The 22,257-nt window shown below is 40.8% G+C and overlaps 1 protein-coding gene across 3 annotated transcripts in view; it reads left to right on the forward strand.

Moving 5' to 3' along the window:
- The window catches only part of SNCAIP (synuclein alpha interacting protein), a 101,943-nt gene extending 81,367 nt beyond the window's left edge, over positions 1-20,576 (forward strand). For 2 of the 3 annotated variants that reach the window (XM_034773925.1, XM_034773926.1), the window contains exons 9-12: positions 7,862-7,954; positions 10,446-11,502; positions 13,740-13,810; positions 19,998-20,576. In XM_034773925.1, the coding sequence (XP_034629816.1) occupies positions 7,862-7,954; positions 10,446-11,502; positions 13,740-13,810; positions 19,998-20,082 (1,306 nt within the window). In that variant the 3' untranslated portion in view covers positions 20,083-20,576. The remainder of the gene's footprint in view (positions 1-7,861; positions 7,955-10,445; positions 11,503-13,739; positions 13,811-19,997) is intronic. The other variant, XM_034773927.1, reaches the window with a different exon arrangement.
- The last annotated feature ends 1,681 nt before the right edge of the window (positions 20,577-22,257 follow it).

A 22,257-nucleotide genomic window follows, 5' to 3' on the forward strand; every position in this document is an offset into this window, starting at 1 on the left:
GTTCTTATGTGGGCGTGAGTATGAGTGACGATATCTGTGTATTTATGTGTGTGTAAGTAATCACCTTATACCTGTCCCCTTAAAAGCCTAAGGACCACATGATTGCTAATCTTATTTTTCTAGTCACTTAGCATATATTTAGATAATTAAAACGGTTATTTGCAATTACAGTGTTGGGTGTTGATATTGTGAGGAATAATGAAAATAGTAGTTGGAAAATCTTTGGGTCTTGGAAATACAATATTTCCAGAATAGCTATGTTCTGTTTTTTTCTGTATATGACCAAGTTTGAGCGCATCACTATGACTCATAGCAAATGAATTAGCTACAAGGGCCTGATTTTCAAAATGTTAGATGTGCGATAGCATAACTATATTGTGTAAGCCGTTATTGTGATTGAATGTCCCCTTAGGGCGAATTTTCAAAAGCACTCAGTATTGGCCTAACTTGGCTCCCCTTGAGATCAGAGGTAATATTAGACCCAAAATGAACACTGAAAATCCAGCTCTTAGTGCACACCATATCCCATTTACACATGCAAACATGGAAAAATGGGTCACATGATTTATGTTGTCAATAACGAACCTATTGTCTTGAGAATCAAGGTCAAAATGTTTTACTGAATATTTATTCTTCCTTTGTTGTTAAGTACATGTGTATCTGCCACATAGGACTTTGTATATATAACAAAAAGACTTAACAGTAGCAACTTGCCTCCTTTATCATTACAGAACACTTCAGTTCATTTGAGGTATTTTGTTTTTGTGTACATATATGCAAATGTGTGTATACTTGTATTATTGAAACATCTCAGTTAGTTACAGTTTAGATTTTAGACACACACTATAATGACCCCACGTGTCTTGAGCCTGCAAGATTGCTAGTCAACTGACACCTCCCTGGCTCATACCCAGTTGATCACTACTTGCTGACCAAATGGAGAGAACAAGAAACCAGAAGACATCACTGAGGCCTCTTCTGGGCCCTGCTTGGAGGAACACCGGGATCTCTAATTGGTCCGGTTTCCTATTTAAACCCAAAGAGAGGCACAGGAAGATGTCTGTCTGCACAATTAGGCTCTACCTGGTTGCTGCTTGGACACCTCGTCCAGTTCTTCAGACTCAAATATGCCTGATTACTTGTATCCTGACGGTGTCCTGATTCATGATGACCTGACTAGTGTCTGACCACATCCAGATGAGTTCGTCTGGCTCCTGCCTGATTCATGGTAACTTGAACATGACGCTCAAGAATTAGGTCGCTAAGCAGTGCACTAGATCCAGTTGCTTACGTTCCTTTCCCCACTCCCCACACACAGTGAGAAACGCCTTCCAAAGCAGTGAATTCAAAAGAAAAAAATGTTATATCTTGTCACACTTTTCATATGCTGTCTTTCAGTATTGAAAACTCACTCTTATTCAGATACTCATCTCAGTTATTATATTTTCAACGAACTAAAATTGAAGTGGAGCGTATAAATAGCAACCATCAGTTCTCTGTTTCAGTTCTCGCTTCAGTAGAATTCTCTTTTATCAAGACTCACCGTACCTGTGTTGGATTTTACCTCTGATGCCTCATTGGGGAGGGGAGACTAAATCTGTCAGCCAGCAAGCAGCGGGCACATTTTCCCCCTTAGGAATATAACCTAGCTCAGAATATTTCCTGACAACAGAAACAGTTACCTCTCAGACCCCTGGTTTCCCTTGAGCTGTAGAGCATAGGAAACCCTTAGAATCATTAAACTTGACTTCAGATTGGTTTCTGTGCTTGCCCCAGCTGGAAATCAAACTGTGCTCTGTAGGAGTCTGTCTTTTCAGGCCAAAGGGCTTTGTTCCACTCAGTGCAACAGCTGCCTCTCCCCAATCTCTGATGGAGACAAAATGCTTTGAGCTTCTTGTGGAGCTGTCTTGCAGCCTAGTCAGGCAGTGGAATAATCCATCACTGGCTCAAAAAAGCAACTTCTGCCTGCCTGCTTGGGTTACCAGCTTCAGTCCCAGTACTGGAACTCCAGCTCCAGACTTGCTGGAAGACTCAGTGACTTCCACTTACTTACTTACTTACCAGTGCTTCTCATCAGCCAGGGATAAGTGCCTCTCTCTGAAACCCCCTTTTATGTCCGTCCATGAAAGCGCTGCAGTGGTTAATGGTGTCCTACAGATACAGCAGTTCACCTACCACCTTCCTTTCCAGCCACTTCATCTGCCTCCCTGGAATTGGCACCACCCTTAGCATGTTATCAAGCCAGACTGTCCCAAATACATGTGGGATCTGGCTACGTGAAATCAAATCACCATCCCTGCTGCTCAGTCTGACCAGCTGAACTTAAGAAGCTCTGGGGGCCTGAACCAGCTCAAGAAGCATCTCTTCTGATTCTTGTTTCAAGGACTGTCCCCAGAAAAGGAGCACCTGGGTGTTGCTCTCTGCCGGGGGAAAGGCTCTCTGCTACTGGACTAAACCCCTCCATGGTTTAGTGTTAAGGGAGAGCACAAAACCAGGAGTAAAACAGAACATTCAGATCAGTTTTCAGTTTCCCCTTGATCAGAGCAAATGGGCAAGTTCAAAGGCTAAGAGTAAACACAAAAGGTCTCTAAGGTGGTCTCGGTCTCTCTCCAGAGAGAAGATATGACACTCAGAAAATAGGAAATGTCTAGAAACCAGAAATCCTATCTATCATCCTCATCTTCAGAATAAGGTGAACACAGAATCCAGTCCAGAAGAGAAAGAGATCCAGGAAAATTCTTTCTACCATGGGTCAAAGGGAAAGTGAAACAACAAACAAGTACTTACCATCAGCTTCAGTATAAAAAGCCCATCCTCCACCTCTCTGTCTAGTTATAGAAAACATGATCAATTCAGAATGGGAGCAGCCAACCAAAAGGGATTCCCAAGACAGTCACAAATTTTTCACAATGCCTACATAAAAAGGCCTCGGTTGTACTTCTCAAGGTCATCAAGGTTCTTAACAATTTGGTTAATCAGACTGATTTTCTCAGTAGTATGTCTGTGACCTAAGGAACCCGTGGACCTCTGATCACAAGACACCCTGCTGTACAAATGAGCCAACTTTTGACCCTCTACTGGCATTAGCAGCCTTGACCTGTGTGTTGCTTGAGCTATCTTGGCCTGAACAATTCTGTCAGGCCCAAAGATATAAAATCAGCCCTTCCCTAGATCTCTTTGACAGTGTCCTTCCATGGCAGACTTCTCTGTGGACTCCCTGTGGTTTGCAGCATGATGTATTGGACATAATACCATAGCTAGATAACATTGGTGGAGCTGGGGGTGGGAATCATCTACCCAAGCCAAGCACTAAAATAAAAAGATATAGACAAAAATACCCTCATGTCAGTGAAGCGTGGACTACAGGTTTTCATCAAAAAGCAGTCTCTCATTTTGTTGCCAGTGTTCATCTACATTCTGTAGATAAAATGCCCGGATTTAGCTGAAATTTTATATGAATGGTTTTATAATGTTGTGCAGTTGAAGCCAAACAAATAAAAATGATTATAGGATAAAATGTAACCTTATCGTATGCTCCGTTGGTTTTGTGTGTGGTACTCTGTTATAAATATAAAAGTGTATTCAGATACTAGGCGTAAACTTTAAAATGTTATTTCATCATTTACTTACTTATGTGTTTTATTTTCTACTGTATAAAGTGTCTGGATTTTTTTAATAAAACAATAGATCTGGGTACATTGAACATTTTGATACAGTCTGGGGCCTCAGCTTGTTCCCGCTGTCATCGGTGACTAAACTGTGTGACTTGAGTAGGAGCAAGGTCGGACCCATAGTTCGAGCCACACCCTGAGGTCCTTATTCATTTCTTACACATGAAACATTTTCACTGTCTTCAGTGGGAAGTTCGCTTAAGTAAAAGCTGAGTAAGAATCTCGGTATTTGGTCTTTAGGTGGTTAGAAGTAAATTAACCCCCAACTATACACAAAGCAGTGAGGGTGATCTGTAATTATGTATTTTAATACTAAAGCTCATGATATTGCATGACAAAGTACTGCTCAAGAATATATAATCCTGTAATTCACAAGGCTGTCACATGTGTGTGCATGCTTGTCTATTACATAGTATTCATTATGTAATGAAATGAAGGAAATATGGGAATGGAGTAAGCTTTAATAGTTTTAGTTTAATAAAGAATAAATAGGACTATTTTTTTTTTGTATAATGCCTTTCAAAAATAATTGAGGCTTGGCAGGAGTAACTGTAAGAAAAGATGTTCTAGTGAGGGAAACACATAAATAAAGGTTACAAGTATAGGAAGTTACACCTATGAAACAGTTTGCATTCTTTCAGATTAGTTCTCACTGTATGTGATTTATGTTTCTTACTTTAATATGCTGAAATGGAAGTTGAGAAAAGGGTAAGAGGTGAGTGAATAGATATGTAGATATCGGAGAGTAATCGCAAATGAAAATAATTTGCCTGACCCTAGAAAAGAGTGTGTCTTGGGAGTTTACCGTATAATCCAGTGTTGACAGATTGTAGGAGTGATTTTAAAATAGTACACAGAACTGTGTAGGCGAAGGGAAGGAAGGGGCAAAATTAAAGGAAGAGAAGACGTATATAACTTAAAGTGTGGTTATGCTTTGAGAAGTAACTGTAAAATGGCATGTTGGGATCTTACCTTTATTGCTTTAGTGCTTTCCAGATCCACTTGGTACATTAGAAGAAAAAAACATTTATTTTCTGTCAGTCCTGCAAATACAACCTGGGATCTGAGAAGTCATCTGGATTCTTTCTGGCTCTGACATTTCCAACTATAAAGACTCTGTATTTGGAACTTAGTTAACAATTCTGTTGATGGTATTTGAGCTAGGAAAGAATCCAGCTCACTGTCACAGAGCTATGTTAGTGCTGCACAACTAACAAGATTTTAAAAATACTAAAAATATAAAGGAGGTAGATAAGACCAATACATAAAGCAGAAAAAAAAAGTAGTGTTTTTTGCATGGTCACTTTTAATGTATAAGTACCTATGCTTAAAGGAGTAGGAAATAAAATCAAATGTGCTGACAGCATTGTGGGTAACAGCACTTTACACCACCTGTCTTCCACATTTTTTTATTAAATCTTTCTAGTTTTCTCTTTTGTGTGAAGCTTATCTGTGATAGTCTAAATAGCAAGCCCACAAATATGGGTATTTTAGTTAAGATGGTACCCTAATTTAGCGTATGTCGAGTATTCACAGCTATGTCAGGAGATAGCTTTGTCAGTGGATAGAGGAGTCAAAGCTTCCATCCCAGGAAACTTAGGTCCAGATTCTGCAGTCTGCTTAAAGCCACTTTGTAAGTAGTACACTTTGAACCAGCCAGAAAGAGCCAATGGTGAAGTCCTTGTGAGCAAAAAGAATTTCGAGCCAGCAGAAAGGTGGCAGATATGGCTCCACCACCTCTTGAGCCAGCCGTCACACTAACCATCCCCAACCCCCAGCAGAAGGGGATGGAGAGGATAGGACACAGTGGAGCAGAGGTCGGTTAATCATACACCAGCGTTAAGTTAGGGCTGCTCCTGTGATGCCCTAATTTGCACCCAGGTTGGGTAGCCTGAATCAGGGAGCCACAAGAAGCTCCATGCAGTGTTCTCCCCGACCTTCCACTCAGGACTGGAGAATCCAGAATTCTGCTCCTAGAAAGTATCTTCACGTATCTTTTCAAAACACAGATGAATCCATTTTCTTGTGGCCTCAATCAATATAGTTCAGATTTGTCCATGTCTTGAATATGTCCTGGGATTGCAGTAATTTTAGAGCAAAGGGAAGTAAATGTGCACACCTAAAGTTATAAATTGTAGCTCATGGCCAGTCTTCACGGCAGAGTCTTCATTCACTGCTTCATCTTGAGCTGAGTAAAAGACTGCTTGAATCAATATAGAGTATTGTATAAAACATGCTTCAGTCTTAAGGTATGTTTACACAGCAACTACACAGCCCATGCCAGCCAGCTTGGACTTGCAGGGCTTAGCCTGCAAGGCTCTTTCGTTTGAGTAGCCTTCCGGGCTCAGGTTGGAGCCTGAGCTCTGCGACCTTCCCACCTCACAGGGTCCTAGAGCCTGGGTCCAGAAGTCTACACTGCCTTGAAACAGCCATAGGCCCACAAGCCCAAGTCAGCTGGCATGGGCCAGCCGTGGGTTTTTCATTGCAGTGTACACATAACCTTAGTGGCCAGCATCGCTGTATCAAATATGAGGCTACCTAATATAGTGTCAAGTTTCCTAGCAAGTTGTCAGTGAAGGCTTCAATTGGGTGCAAACTTCAGATACTCCTGTTCTAGAGAACTGGATTTTTTAAATGAAGTAACAAAATGTTTCCAAGGGTAAATTGTTCAAAGGTGAGCACCTAAAGTGGACTCTCAGAAAAATACACACAACCAATATTTGTGTATGCACTTTGGTTGACACAACTTCTGCACACACATTTGAAAACTTGGCCTTTTTTAAACTATATGTGCAGTAAAACTTGTTATACTACCCCACTCCACTATGTATTCTCTATATGACATATTTTACAGAAAAGCTATTCCGGAAATCTTTTAGAGAATTTAAAAAAATTTATTGGGATTAGTTCTTATATTGTTCTACCTGTGTCTTAGTTACTGTGAGTCCAACTACAAACTGTCAAAGAAGAGAAAAATTAAAACTAATAAACTTAAAACACCTCTTAAAAAGGCCTTAAAATACTTATGTATACATAAAAACGTCTTCATGGTAAAATGTTGTACGTGGGAACATACCCTGGGAGAAGGAAGAACTATGTCTGCTATTGGAAAGCTGCGAGTCTCTCTTTTCCTATAGTTATGAAGCCTCAATTTCTAGCCCTGAAAAGTTTTGAGATACTGGAGTTTAAATCTGTCGTTGGTACAAGACTAAATGTTGTCTGTCTTGAGCCATACAGGTACACGATAAATGCAATTTATTATGGATGTCATCTTCACATTTTTGTTTATGTAGATCTCTCTGTACCCGGAATAAGTGTCTGTGTTCCTATTTGCAAATGTGGACTTTCTCTCATTCTTTGCTAGGGTTGCACTATAATCATATGTGCAATATCAGTTATGCACAATATTGTATGTTTAATTGTGGTTCTCCAAATTCTAGATGGGCATGCAGACTATTTACAAAGCACATACAGAGTAAAACAGGAAATTAAGAGATTGTGTATGGGCTATGGTTGTATTCTATTGACTACACTGTGGTATTTTCATCACTGTCCTATGTGGGAGTGCAGGTACACAGTCCGCTCTGACCTTCAGGATGAAGTAGATAGTTCTGCTGATGCACTAGTCCTGTGTTGTGGGCAATGGCCTTGCCCTCTCCTCTTGACCTTCCTGTGATTTGCTCTGCAGAGGGAATAGGAGCGAGCAATACCTGTACTCCCCAGAGCTAGAGCCTCCTGCAAGGGACATCCATTCCCTTCCCATGCACAGCTGAGCAAGAGCCATTGTGATCTGACCTTAAGTTTGCTGTGACTTGACAGTTTGGGATCTTAAGTTGGCACCAGATGGATTAAGCTTTGTGCATCACTCAGCTCCAGCAAACTGCTGCTTAAAATTCTAAACATGCAACTTACAGCAGTCACTACCAGTATTAAATAATTTATATTAGCTAGGCAGCTTTCAGAAGGTGCTATACAGTGACCACAGGGTTCCCGTAGGGATTAGAGGCAATTTACAGGAGTACAGAACCTCTTTGTCCATGTTAATATTTTTATACGCTCTATATTTGCATCTTCAATTATAGATGAACAGAGACTTTCCTCTGAGTGTGATGTTGAATGAGTGGTATCATTTATCCTCTTGTACAGGCAGCCTTTAAAAATGGGTTTAATGGTTTAATATTTCCTTACAGGCAGACAGTAGAACGTGTGACATTACAGAACCAACTCCAGCAGCTTTTAGAAGCCCAGAGATCAGAGGGCCAATCACTACCAACATCCCCAAGGTAACAGTTTCCAGGAGTAGAATTCTAAAGTAGTGTAACTTGGAGCCTTTTTATTGTATAACTATTATCAGGAGAGATCATGGTCTATCTAATCATTCACACGTTAAAAAATAGTAAAACATCTGCTAAAACTCAATAAATTTCTTTTTCACTGCTGATTTAAAGTTCACATCTTTTAAATTGCCAGCTTGTAATAGGTGTAAATACTGAACGTTCTTAGAAAGAGGTAAGCAGAACTAATCATCCCTGTTCCTCACCAATGTAAAATCTGATTTATTGTGGAAGCCGAGTACATTTTGTATAAGATGAATCACCGTGAACACTGGAAACACCTGGTGAAATTGTAAAGCTTCACTTTGTGTACCATGTGTACCATTGTAACCTTATGCTAGCTATAATTCATAAAACCGGTTGCTAACAAAAAAGGCTTGCAGATTAATATGGCTTCTCATGCTCATTACGTGTTTTGCCCATACTAGCTAGCAGTATGGGACAAAGCCACAGAACCAGAAACATATATAATTTAACATGTCAATGCCTTTCGCGAAAATAGATCACTTGACATTAGTTGAATAACACTGAGGAGGAGGAAGGAGACAAGACTGTGAGCCAGCAGGCCTGGTTTATGTTTCTGACCCTGCCACAGACTTCTTATATGTCTTTGGCCAAGCCAATTATATCCTGATCCTGCAAGAATTTAAGTATGTGCTTAACTTTACTCAGTTGTCAGCCCAGTTGACTTCAATGGGATTGCAAAAGGGAGTAAAGTAACACACATACTTAAATGTTTGCAGGATTGTTCCCTTAATTTCTTTCTCACTCAGTGTCTTTATCTGTAAAATGGAGATGATACTTTCCTGCATAACAGGGGTGTGTTATGGAGCTAACTTCATTTTAACATAGGCACTAACATCAATGGAAAGAGTCACCTATTGACTTCAGTAGACTTAGGATCAAGCCCTTAGAGTGCTATTTATAGAGCAGCTAATAAGTTGTGGGAAACAAATACTAATCATTAGTATTTGTAAAGTGCACTGGATGGGTTATTATACAAGTGCAAATCATTATTATTTATATTTTTTTCTGAAGTAGAAATAGATAGTGCAAATGCACCTTCTGAGATTGGAGAAGTCTTTGTATATACAAGAGGGGTGGGTTGGTGGGTGAATTGCTCGGTTGGTATATCTTTTTCAAATGGGAGAGGAAGATTCATCCTCTGCATCACTCACTAATTCTAACCACTAACTTCCTCCTCTTGATTATGGGGGTAGGGATGAAAATGTCTCTTCATTTTTTAAAACTCTGCTTTCATGGTGGTCACTGTTTTTCTCCCAGTTACAACTCCCTCACCCATCCCATCTTGCCATGTCAATAGCTCTGCTCATTGAAGCACATTCCAAGAGCCAAAGGAAGATCATCAAAACTAACCTTCTTTCACCCAAATGATAAGAATCTCTATGCTAGACCCAAGTAGTTTTTGCATGCACATTTCCCAGGAGGCCAGATACAGCTTTAATTTGTCTATTTCACTTATATATTAAAACATTTCTTAATTAAGATGAAGTGATTAATAATAGTATATTAATTTAGTACAACAGCATCAAGACTGTGAAACGATTAGAACTACAGTTGTTTGAAAAAAGAAGAAATTCACACCTACACTGCCTCAAATTAACCGTAACTGAGTCTTTTACCAGTGGCCATGAGTAAAAGCAGGGTGTTGTTTGGTTTGTAATCAGGATATGGAATTTGTGGACTCTGATCCATGCCTCAGAAAAGGAGCTCTGTAAGATAAATCCTTTGCAAACCAGACTTAAGATTGTATTTCCTCACTTTCCAATATTTGGATGTTTTTATTAGCGTAACGTCCTAATAATGTTGAACTTAATTAATGTATATTTACATGCTTTTCAATATTCTAACTATAAAGGGGGAGGTGTGAATGGCCCTAGCTTTTTATATAGTCTTACATGATTTATTGTTAGTGGTTGGTGAAATCCAACATGTGTGAAATGCACCTCTGGCTAGCACAAAGCATGTTTGTGGTAATTAGGCCAAGCTATCTTTGTATTATGACTGGACAAAAATAGTTTAAAAGGAGTGTTTTTTTACCTTTTTGAAAAATGTGTAAGAAAGATCTATAACTGAAAAACAGCTGTTTCTTTCAAATTTTCCTCTAAAATTCTTCTTTGGAATTCAAGTAGCCATACACAATATCAGGCTGCAAAGAGTTTTTCTTTGTGAAGGTTAGCAGAGAAAGGGACTCAAAATCTAGTTTAGAATGGAAACGGAGTTAAAGCCTTCACTGTGGAGCCACTGCAGTTGCTCCATAATAATACATTCTACGTGGACAAAGATCAAGGGGAGAAGAGGAGCAGTATGCTCAGACAGATGTGCACTGGAAATGGCAGCACTGAATTTTATATCTGTACACATTTGACAGTGGTGTCCTGTATTGAAAATCATTTCTCTTTTTTTTTTTTTCTTTAAGTTCATCATTGTCCCCCGCTTCTGGAAAACCTCAGTGGAAAGCCTCTGATGCAGATGATTTATCTCTACCAAAAAGTAAATTGAACACCCAAGACGGGATTCAGATTCTTGGCAGCATAGGAACTTCCAGCCATACTCGGTCCAAGATGAAAGATGAGGACTCAGATAAAATCCTGCGCCAATTGTTGGGGAAAGAAATCTCTGAGAATGTCTGTATGCAGGAGAAGCTGACACTGGAATTTCAGGATGTTCATGCTTCCTCCAAGAATGTGAAGAAGATTCTACCAGAGAAAAGGGAGCTGAAGTTAGCCAGACTGAGGCAGCTTATGCAGAGATCCCTCAGCGAGTCTGATACAGACTCAAATAATTCTGAGGACCTGAAGAATACTCCTGTGAAAAGAACTGACAAACCAAGACCACAACCCATAGTAGAAAGTGTTGAAAGCACTGAGAGTTTGCATCTGATGATTAAGAAACACACTTTGGCAGCAGGGCGCCGGTTTCCTTTTGGCATTAGAGCTTCCAAATCTGTGGATGGCCACAGCCCGTCTCCCTCTTCAGAGAGCAGCGATCCTGATAACGAACCCCAGGATCAGTCTGGGACTGCATCTCAGAGCCAGGTTTCTGGAGATACCTCTCAGTCCAGCACTGACAGTGCCACTGTTCAAAAGGTTGCTACTAGTCCTAAGAGTGCCCTCAAGTCTCCATCTTCAAAGCGCAGAACCTCCCAGAATTTAAAACTCAGAGTAACCTTTGAGGAGCCCGTGGTGCAGATGGAGCAAACAGAGATTGAACTGAATGAGGAAAAGGACAAAGACCGGAGCAAAGCGCCTCAGCGGGCTCCAGCCAGCACTGAACCTGGGGATCAGCTGAAAAGGCCATTTGGAACATTTAGATCTATAATGGAGACTCTAAGCGGGAACCAGAACAACAACAACAACTGTCAAACAGCAAACCTGATGAAAACCTCATCAACATTGCCCTTTACCTCATTAGGAAGAAAGGCTACAGATAGCAAGGGAAATCCAGCAGCTCCTTCTAAAGGAAAAAATAAGACAGTGAGTGCTCTCAGGGTGTGGGAAGGAAGCCTTTTTTTCTTCTCATTTCTTTTCCTTTTTAAATAATGAACAATTTGCCTTTGATTAAGAATGACAACCTCATGTTCTTCCCTCCCCACAGCCATGTACACACAAACAAACAATATGCGCTGCTTGACTGGTAAAAAGAAACACAGACTGCAGATCATAGTTGGCTTTTATTTGAAGACTTATGGACTTATGGAGGGTGAATCGTTGAGGGTGAAATTCTCCCCCCATGGGAGGAACCACTTAAGTCCATAGGTGCCCTTAATTGATGCATTTGGCTCTGTGCTCTGCACAGAGGGGAATTTCACTCAGAATACATTTTTAATCTTATTGTTGGGGGACAATGCATAGTGAGAACATTAATTTTAAAACCTTTGGATTACAAAGGAATAAATAAATTCAGGGCCACCCCTATCCTATAGACCTGGTTACCTAGAGTGGCAGGATTGAGTGGGTGGCAGAAAATAATGTAAACAGACCCTTTTTCTGCTGTTGCCCCTCTCTGCCTTCATCTCTGCTATAGTGCTCCCCATGAGCAGCCACTGCCCAATTCACTCCTCACCCCCTCCCAGCTGTGGCTTTCTTTCCCCTACACTCTCCTCTTCATATCAGAGCAGCTGATTGGTACCTGCTATCTGAGAGTTGGCATGTCAGAGTGAGCTGAGCCATGATCACTGCATGCAGCTTGGGTGCCAAAGTAAGTGCCCCCCCTGAGAGGAACAGGGGAAAGAAGAATGTGTCTGTTCAGAAACCGCTCCCTTGTTTGAAAGAGGGAGAAGAATTACTCCAAAAAAGTGTCTCCCTGGGGGAGGGAGAGAAAGAAGGGTGTGTGTATGTGTGAATGCAAGAGAGACGGAGGGGTGGGAAACAGTGTGATTGCAGTGTATATGTGTGTGGCTGTGAGTAGCAACAAGCATGTCTGGTGAGGCAGAGAATAGAGTGTGTGAGTGGCAGGATGTGGTGGAGCACTAAACCTGAGTGATGAGTCAAAGTCTCTTGGGGTGAGAAGGACGAGAGGGAAGGGACGAATGGAGGACAAGAAAAGGAAGGAGAAATTGAAGGGGAGGAGAAACACCAAAAGAACAGAAAACAGACTAAGGGAGAGAAAAATGGAGGAATTATGTACTGTCAAAAAATATAATTTAGGAGTAAATGGAAAAAGAGGAGGAAAAGGTGCCTCCAAATATACAGCCAGTGAAAAGAAGTGAATGAAGGAAAGAAAGGCAAAAAGAAGAAAAAGCAATCTCATAAGAGATGGGTTACAATTTACTGTATTATTAATAGACCATGTAGTGCCAAAACATTAAATGAAAATTAAAAGTGTAAAGTCAATGGGATAGGTTAGGTGGACAAGAGAGGGTGCACTTAATGCTATTTGCATAGAAATACACAGCCAGATTAAAGATTGCAGATTTGGGCCTTCAGATAGCTTACAAATTGTTGTAACTGTAATAGTTGAATTGCCATTGAAATACAGAAGTAACTCGATACCATAAGAGTGAAATTTTTCAGAAAGATGGATTCAGGTATTTGAGAGAGAGAGAAAAGGACTGATTGTCTTCAAAAATGTTCTGGCAGAAAATGAGACCGCGTGGGTGAGGTAATATCTTTTACTGGACCAACTTCTTTTGATAAAAGAGACATGCTTTCGCACTTACGCAGAGCTCTTCTCTTTCACCAACAGAAATTGGCCCAGTAAAAGATATTACCTCACCCACCTTGTCTTTCTAATATCCTGGAACCAAGACAGCTACAACACTGCAAACTGATAGAAAGTGGTGTCGTAAATAGTTTACTTAGCTCACTTAGGAAGATTAAACAGTTGGAAAGGAAATTCTGACACTATCAATCATTATTTGCAGTATTGACACTTGCTGTATGTAGAATCGTAGACTGGAAGGGATCTCGAGAGCTCATCTTGTTAAATGTCAAGGTGCCACATCTGCATGTTATCTTTGTCAAACACCAAATTCCTCTGGAAATGTAGTTTCACAGCTGGTCAGAGATACCTCATAGCAATGGGCTTTCTCTACCTCAAAAAAGTAACAGATTAATTATGTTTTAAAGTATCTTTTTTTAAAAGTTTTCACTGTTAAAAATTCTCCTGTAACCTTTTGACTGCACAATTACTTAAAATATGTCTGTGTGCGTTGTGCATGTGATAAGCTCATTGCATGTTTTCAACTGACTTATATATTGCACTTCCCTAGGGGCCTTACTCCAGCTACACCAATCTTTCCTCTAGCATGCTGATTGAAGACCGTCTGTGTAACTATGCATGGTATGTGCTGATGCAGAGTGAATTGTTTGGCTTTATTATTGTTGCTTTTTTCCCCCCTAATTGCATGTGCTTGTTAAAATAATTCGCCGCTGAGATAAATGAAACGATTGATGTCAGGAATAAAAACAGGGCAAATACTTGATTTCCTTAAAAAAGAAAAAAAATAACCTACACTTGTGGTGGACTTCTGCTAATGTCACAGGTGAACTAGCTTAGAGGCCTCAGCTGTGAGCATGCATAAAAGCAGTCATACTCATAAATCCACCATGCAGTTTAGTTCTGTTTGGCATAGTGCTTGGTCTCTGTTGAACGAAAGTCAAGTACCAGATGAGAATGGAAATTAAATTTCTTCTCATGAGTAGGGCAAGTCAACCTCCAGTCATAATCTGAACATAAAGTACAGTGTTCTGCCTTCTGTGTTCTTCTCACCCGGCCTTGGACTTCAGAAAAAATTATATATGTTAAAACAAAGTCTCATGATTTTGATCATTTGTTTAATCTCTCTAATTTAAATGTACTGCATTATGAGACTGTCAGGCAGACAGACCAATCTCTCAGTAGCCGTAAATGTGTGCTGCAAAATGCAGCATTTGATAAGATATATGTTTGTTTTAAAAGAAAATATTCCTTAAACTGCTCTGTTATTTTAACCTAGTGCTAGCAACTTTGGGAAAAGTTTAAAATTAATCTTTTAGCAGTTTAGGAGTTTCAATGACTTTAGCAGTTTTAGTAGTTCAGGAGTTTGTTTTTTTTAAATGTAGGGCTAGGGCTGTCTGTCCCTTACCATCCAAATCTTTCTCGCATATACCTAACTTGATTTTAATAGTTCAGACCAGTGGTTCTCAACCTATTTACCACTGTGGGCCACATATACGGCTCTGTGTGTGTTCTGTGGGCTACATCCACACAATATATATACTTCCTGTATGGCCCTGAGGATGTCACCTGGGCCGCAGCTATGTGCTGATTGGGTCGCAAGTGGGCCATGGGTTGAGAAACATTGGTTCAGACAAACAAGAATCTGAGAATTCTCACTTACACCGGTGTCCGTGAAATCAGCATCGGGACACTAAAGTCTAGTTTACGAAGGTTTTCTTCTTTCCTGGGGAATATTGGGGAGATTCGCTTCTGACCTATTTTGAGATAGAGAAAATGCCTGTATTATAACAGTCTCTTTTAATGTCTTTGGACACTCTCCAGCCAAAGTAGCCCAGATGCTTGAGTATGGTGAGATACTAGGCCACTAATCATCCCCCTATGCTAGAACCATCTCACAGGACTGCCAGCCCTCACAATATTTTCACAAGTGCCACAATTTTGCACCATTAAAATTGGCCTTTTATGAGAAATGCCTGGTAGCACAGGGTTTCTGCTGGAGATGTAGTGCATTGGTTCTCAACCTGTGGTCTGCGGACTCCTGGAGATCTGCAGACTATGTCTAAGGGGTCCATGAAAAGTGGTAATTACCATAGGACAGTGGTTTTCAATCTGTGGTCCGCGAACCTGTGGGCATCCACAGACTGTCTAAGATTTCCAAAGGGCTCCGCACCTCCATTTGAAATTTTTTAGGGGTCCACAAATAAAAAAAGGTTGAACACCACTGATGTAGGGGGTGCTGCAGTTCTGACTAGAGGCCTCTGCTGGGAGACTGAGCTGCAGACTCTGGACTGCAGTTCGAGTCACACCAGAGGCTGGTGCTCTCCTTACTGTTTCCCTCACGAGGAATCTGTTCATGCTTCCTGGGCCATGAGGCAGATGGAGAAACAGGAAACCAGTTTAGGGATAGTTTTTAACTGTCCCCTCCTTCTATTCAGCATTGAGTGGGCTGAGAGAAGCAAAGATAGGGGTATTGTGATGGTAGAAAAGGGATCCAAGGAGCATGTAGATGGCTCAGTGGGTGGGTGTCCCCCCTTTCCTCTCTAGCCTGCAGGGAGCCAACCCCAACTGGGATGCACTCTCCCAGAACATTCACAAGGGGCAGCATCCAGGGAAGGGGAGAAATTGCTGAGGAGGGGAAGGTATCCTAGGATGGGAGCTGGGCAGGGGCAGTGCCCAGCAACAGTAGAAAGAGTGAGGTGTGGGTTGGTGCCCAGTTGAAGGGAGGAGGCTGTAAAGGGCAGGGCACAGAGGAGAGAGCTGAGATCAGTGCTTGGGGAAGGGATGGTTTTGGGGAAGAGCCCCCCTGTCAACCTGAGTAAAAGAGAGGCGCTGCCCCAGTTGGGTGTATATTTTTTGTGCACTTCAGGAGAGTTTCTTGAATTACAAAAGGGGCTATTCTTGCTAGGAATCAGAAAACAAATCAAATAGCAGTGTGTTTTAAAAACATTTTTAAAGGGTTCTTATGATATTTAAGTTAAACCTTGGTTTGTTTGGTCTGTCTCATAATTTTGGAACATTCAAGGTTGATAAGACTGCACCTGTCATTTTCCCATTCACCCACAGCCCGCACCCACTAGTGTCATGTAACCTGTGCAGCTTAATATGTTAGGGCAGTGGTCTTGATCCTTTTTATGCACAAGATCACTTTTTGAATTTAAGTGCCACCCAGCATCTGCCCCACCTCTTCCCCTAAGCCCCGCCCCACTCACTCCATCCCCCCTCCTTCTGTCGCTTGCTCTCCCCCACCCTCACTTACTTTCACCGGGCTGGGGCAGGGGACTGGCATTCAGGAGAGGTTGCAGTCTCTGGGCTTTGGCCAAGGGGTTTGGAGTGTGGCAGGGGACTTCGGGCTGAGCCTGGATTAGGGGTATGGGGTGCTGGCTCTGGGAGGGGGCTCAGAGCTGGGGGTTGGGGTGCGCGCTCCCACCAGGCGGCACTTACCTTGGGCGGATCCTGGTCAGCGGCGCAACGGGAGCTGCGGGGGCGGTGCTTGCAGGCAGGAGCAGTGCACGGAGACCCCTGCCCCCACCCCCACCTCCCAGGGGCCACAGGGGCATGCTGGCTGCTTCCGGGAGCAGCCTGGAGCCAGGGCAGGCAGGGAGCCTGCCTTAGCCCCGTTGCGCCACCAGACTTTTAGCGGCCAGAGATCGTGATCGACTGTCAGAAGCTCCAGGATCGACCAGTCAGTGATCACTGTGTTAGGGAAAGTATCAGCCTCAGTCCCATTACTAGTCATTCTGGGCAGAGTCTGACTTTTCCCCTGGAATGACTTGGAAGACTGTAATTCTGATTGAAACATTACGCAGCTTCTTCCAAAAAAAAGAAGTACCTGTTTCGAATAGGGTGCTGCCTCTACAGTTATAACCTTTTTCAGATGCTTAGGCCTGTGTCTTATCTATCTGGACAGTCTCAAACTCATTCTAACTCTAACCTTTCCATATGTAATTTTTTAGCAAATGGTGAATTATTATTTGAGATCAACCTGAAATCAACCAACATCCCCATCCAACCACATCTTCTTCTTTTAAAAAACATTTAAAAAGCTCATCTGTGTCAGGGGTTCAGCATGTTGTTTCCTTTTCCAAGTTGGTCAGAGCTTGATAGCGAAGAAATTATTAACATTTCCAGGGTCCTTGTAAAATTAGATTCAATCCATTTCTCTGAACTGAGAAGAGATTTCAATGTGGAGGGTGATTTTTTTCTCTTTGAAAGGACTGGTTAGCTTTTTATTTATTACAAGTCCAAACAAATGTTTGCAATTACTTGTGTCCTAGATGCCAATGAAATGTTCACTTCCCACAGTTTTTCATTTGAAATCTGTAATACATTAAAGTGAGCACTGGTTCATCTTATCAGTAAGAAGCTCTGTATTAGCCGCTGGCCATCAGCAACTAAGTACTTTGTTTGGATGTACTAGTGCTTTAGGGGAATCCACCATCATAGTGCCCTCAGGTGGTTAATAAACAGTACACCCTTTTACAATTATAAATGCCTATTAAAGCAGTAAACATTGCCAATGTGAGTTCCAGTGCCCAGTAATTGACTACACTGGGATTTATATTTCCTGAGCGCAAAATGAATGCGTAACAGATTGAAGATTAGTTATGGTCAGTCATCAGTGTCTGCTGTGTAAGGGTCCCTATAGTGCACTAGTCTGGGGGCACAGTGGTAGCCATCTCCACTATCAACCAGGAAGACCCTGTTATGACAATCTGTTAGAAACCTGTTATGACAATCTTCTCCCTCAGGTTGGCAGGAACTGGGAACAGTATACAAGCGGGGCACTAAGATCCCACCCACTCACTCCCATAGCTCAGCATGGAGGTTTACAAAAACATAGAAAATGCTGCATTGGGCAGCAGACTGAGGAGAGGCAGTGATGAGCAGAGTTGCCACTAGCCTGATGGTGTTCCCTAGGTAGAGTCAAGGTGCAGCTTCTCTAAATGACATGTTCCCCTAGAAAAGCTGCATCCCTCCCACAAACCCTGGAGCAGTTGTAGAGCTGTAGCAGGGAGAATGCTTGAGTCATGTGGCTTCTTTTGTGCTCTGCATGGCCTTCCACATGAGGAAGGCTGAGAGAGTCACACAACTGTGGATTTCAGTGGTGTTACGCTGGCATAAAACAACGCAGTAGCGAGTCATCCCAAAAGCAGCTGTCTGGCTTGCAGAGCTACAGCAGGATCTGTGCAAATGTGAGCTTGAAGCCACCTTTTCAGACACACACCCTTGACCTGTGCTCTGTGAAGTTTAACCACACACCAGAATCTGACCCTTACAGTAACCAAGTTATATGATGATTATACTGTAGGAGAATTACTGCTAAGGACAAATAATGGAAGGTGGGAATTTTAAGAGTGTCCAAAAGAAGTCACTGTGAAAGTGGGAGGAGTTGGATGCCTAACTCCCCTAGGCACTTTTGAAAATCCTACCCCAAAATTTAAAAACTTTATTGAAGAGAATTAGAACATCATTGGACTCACATTATGCTCTTGGATGATTCAGACCACAGATAAATCAAAAGAATTGGAGTGTTCTGAATTGAATTTATATATTATAAAATAGTTTGCAGACTTAAATCTTTTTCTTTTTGGTTTCCCTGCTTAAATTAAAGGATAAAATTCTGAGCACATAGTACACCCCTTTAAAAACTGGTTGAATGGGGCATTCTGGAGATTAAAGTATATATTATAGAGAAGACATACTTATCGATGTTTCTAATAAATAACATCTTAATTAATAAAACTGGAAGAATTGTAAAAGGTATTGAATACTTGGTGTTCTACAAACAAGATATGGTCTTTGCCATAATGAGCTTGCCATATAATTATTGCCATCCTTTTGTTTACTTTTTGTTTGAATTTTTGTGTGCTGAATATGATTTTCTGAACATACTATTGGAGTAACATTTTCAAAAGCACCTAAGTCCCACTGGCTTGCAATGGGACTTAGGAATTTTTGAAAATTCTACCCATTATCATTAAAGATTTGAATAGTGCCTTGATTTACATAATGCTTTACAAACAAAGACCCCAGTTCTACAGGCTGGCTTTGGATATCTGCCCATGCGAATCTGATACTTGAATAAGAGCCATAAAGAAGTCAGGTTTCAGAGTAGCAGCTTTGTTAGTCTGTATCCGCAAAAAGAACAGGAGTACTTGTGGCACCTTAGAGACTAACAAATTTATTAGAGCATAAGCTTTCGTGGACTACAGCCCACTTCTTCGGATGCATATAGAATGGAATAAATATTGAGGAGATATATATACACACACATACAGAGAGCATGAACAGGTGGGAGTTGTCTTACCAACTCTGAGAGGCCAATTAAGTAATTAATTATCTGTGGTCTGAATCATCCAAGAGCATAATGTGAGTCCAATGCTGTACTAATTCTCTTCAATAAAGTTTTTAATTAATTACTTAATTGGCCTCTCAGAGTTGGTAAGACAACTCCCACCTGTTCATGCTCTCTGTATGTGTGTGTATATATATCTCCTCAATATTTATTCCACTCTATATGCATCCGAAGAAGTGGACTGTAGTCCACGAAAGCTTATGCTCTAATAAATTTGTTAGTCTCTAAGGTGCCACAAGTACTCCTGTTCTTTTTATAAAGAAGTCAGTGGGACAACATACAGTACTTAAGTCCTCCATTCAGTAGTAAATGTTTGGAGAATCAAGCTTGTAGATAAAGTTGCATTCACCACACACAACTTGCATTCTAAATAAAACAAGATAAACAAGCACAAGACCAAACACTCCGTATCATTAGTATGATCATGGATAATTTTCTTCTTTTTCTCCCCAGGCATAATGACATCAATAGGAAAAGTCTGAAATCTTACAGCCAAAAAAGTATTGAAGAGCCAGAGCTGCAGGAATTCTTCCTCTAAATCACATCTCATGGTGTCTTGTCTGCCTTCAAACATGGTTTGAAATGCCTGAAATATCTTCTTTTAAGAACACTAATATGAGACATAACTCTCACCAGCAAAACAAGACTGTTAGGATGCCTTAAATTTGTAGCAGTTAGACCATATACAAAATGTTTTTATGCTATGTGTGTGTCTGTAACTTGTTTGTAAGATATACGTTCAAAGGCATGGGGGAGCAAAAGTAATGGTTTGGAAATTGCAGTGACACGGGCAACCTCCAGAATGTTCATCTGGCCACTGAACACATTTTGTAATTCATCTATTGCATGGATATACTGTAATATGTCTGTAGTTCCCTTTCTCAATGACATATACTGTAAAAATTTCAGCCAGGACTCTGCCTGCCGAGCTCCTCAATGAGACCAAGGCAATAGCATTGTTTTTTTGTCTAGTATGTTTTGTCTGTTATTTCTATTTTTTGTAAAAAGGAAATAAAAACAGTCTTAACAATATACCATCTGAATGGGTCCAGATACTTCTCGTTTCACTGTTCTTTGCTTCCTCACAGTGGCATTTTTGGTTTTTAGAATGCTTAAGTATTGAATGATGGAAGTATCCGTGCAGTTAACAGCCACCTAGACTTCCACACAAATGGTCAAAGTCATTTGTGTTAAAAATTGCTTTAAAATTTTAAATGTGCTTTTGTAGCTTTAAAAAAACAAGTCAATGGCTCAGGAAACTCATAAATAAGTTTCAGAATTAACATTTTTTGTTATTTCCTGTCAAGAATTGGAATGTGCTTGGTGCTGTGCTACCTTCAGAGTCCCTGCTATGAGGACCCTACAGTCTGTTAAAGCCCAGTTCATATCTCTTTGCATCTCACAGACTTTCCATTAAATTCAGTGGGAACTAGTTCAGGCTTTCAAAGACAAACATTGGTAAGACAAGATATACTGAGAGATCCAGAGAACGATGTTGTTTCTCTTGCTATAGAGAGGTTTTTTTAATGGGTTAGTGTTTTGCAAACTCATGAAAGAAGTGAGTTTTTAATTCCTCGTTCAATTCTCTTCTAGATTCTTTATACATTATCAAACATTCCATTTGGCAATCCCTACAGTATATAGTTCTAAAGCAGAGTAACAGGCAATTGTTAAATGATGCATTTCTCCCTCATTTCTCAACTGGGCTATGTGGAGTTGGTGAGACAGATCTTATTACAACAATAGTCTTCCAAACAGCATAGTAAAATATAGAGAGCATTAGTCAATAGCAAGTTTACTGATGGCATTTTTCTTTTCAAAGAAAACAAGCTACAATGTTGAAATTACACAAATTAACGTCCCACTTATTGTGTGATTTACAGGTAAAATAATGTGAGAGATCAGGGTGTAGCTTAATGGAGCAAAATCGGGTCACTTTGGATCAGTTTTCCAAATGTGTTTCACTGTTTGCAACTGTTATTGACTTCAGAGGAGATATGTGACTAAACCCATTATGCATTGCTTATTGGCTTTCCACAGCAATTCTATCAGTTAAAAGAAGAGAATGAAGAGATCAGAAAAATAAATTGAAATAATAAAAGGCAAGCACACTCAGAAGTGAAATTCATAGTTTGTGTCAACATCCCTAGTTCTTATCTTCCATTTGGCAATGCCTTGGTTTTCAAATAGAAGGAACGAATTTAGCACTCCAGCTGACCTACACTGTGGTTTTTAAGAAAACAATGAAGTCTCCAAATATCTGAAAGCCAGGAACAGAAATACCTCTAGCTGGGCCTCTCATCTTCCATGTGTCCATGAGAAATAAAAATGCAAAGAGAAAAGGGACACGTGTGTTCCAGTTGTCTGAGTGTTGAAAGATAATGTCTGAATAAGAGGGTAAGCAAAGTTCCTGTGTCTGATGCATGGATTTCTTGAGACAGATTTGTGGTGACACTGTGAAGTGTGTGAACAATCTTGTGAACATCAAGAAGCTCACAAATATAACATGATTTATGAAGGATAAATGGACAATTTTTAAAAAATTGAATAGACAGCATATTAAAAATGTTTACCCTTCAGCAATGACTGCACCATCAACACTTAAAGATGACAGGTCTGAAATTCTAGAGGTAGAATGCCTTGCATGAGTATGTGATGGACAGGGACCTGAAGGACAGTTTTAGTCTTATAGGACACTGAATCCACAAAGTGA

This window comes from Trachemys scripta, chromosome 6 (genome assembly GCF_013100865.1).
Source record: "Trachemys scripta elegans isolate TJP31775 chromosome 6, CAS_Tse_1.0, whole genome shotgun sequence".
NCBI classification, from domain to species: domain Eukaryota; kingdom Metazoa; phylum Chordata; order Testudines; family Emydidae; genus Trachemys; species Trachemys scripta.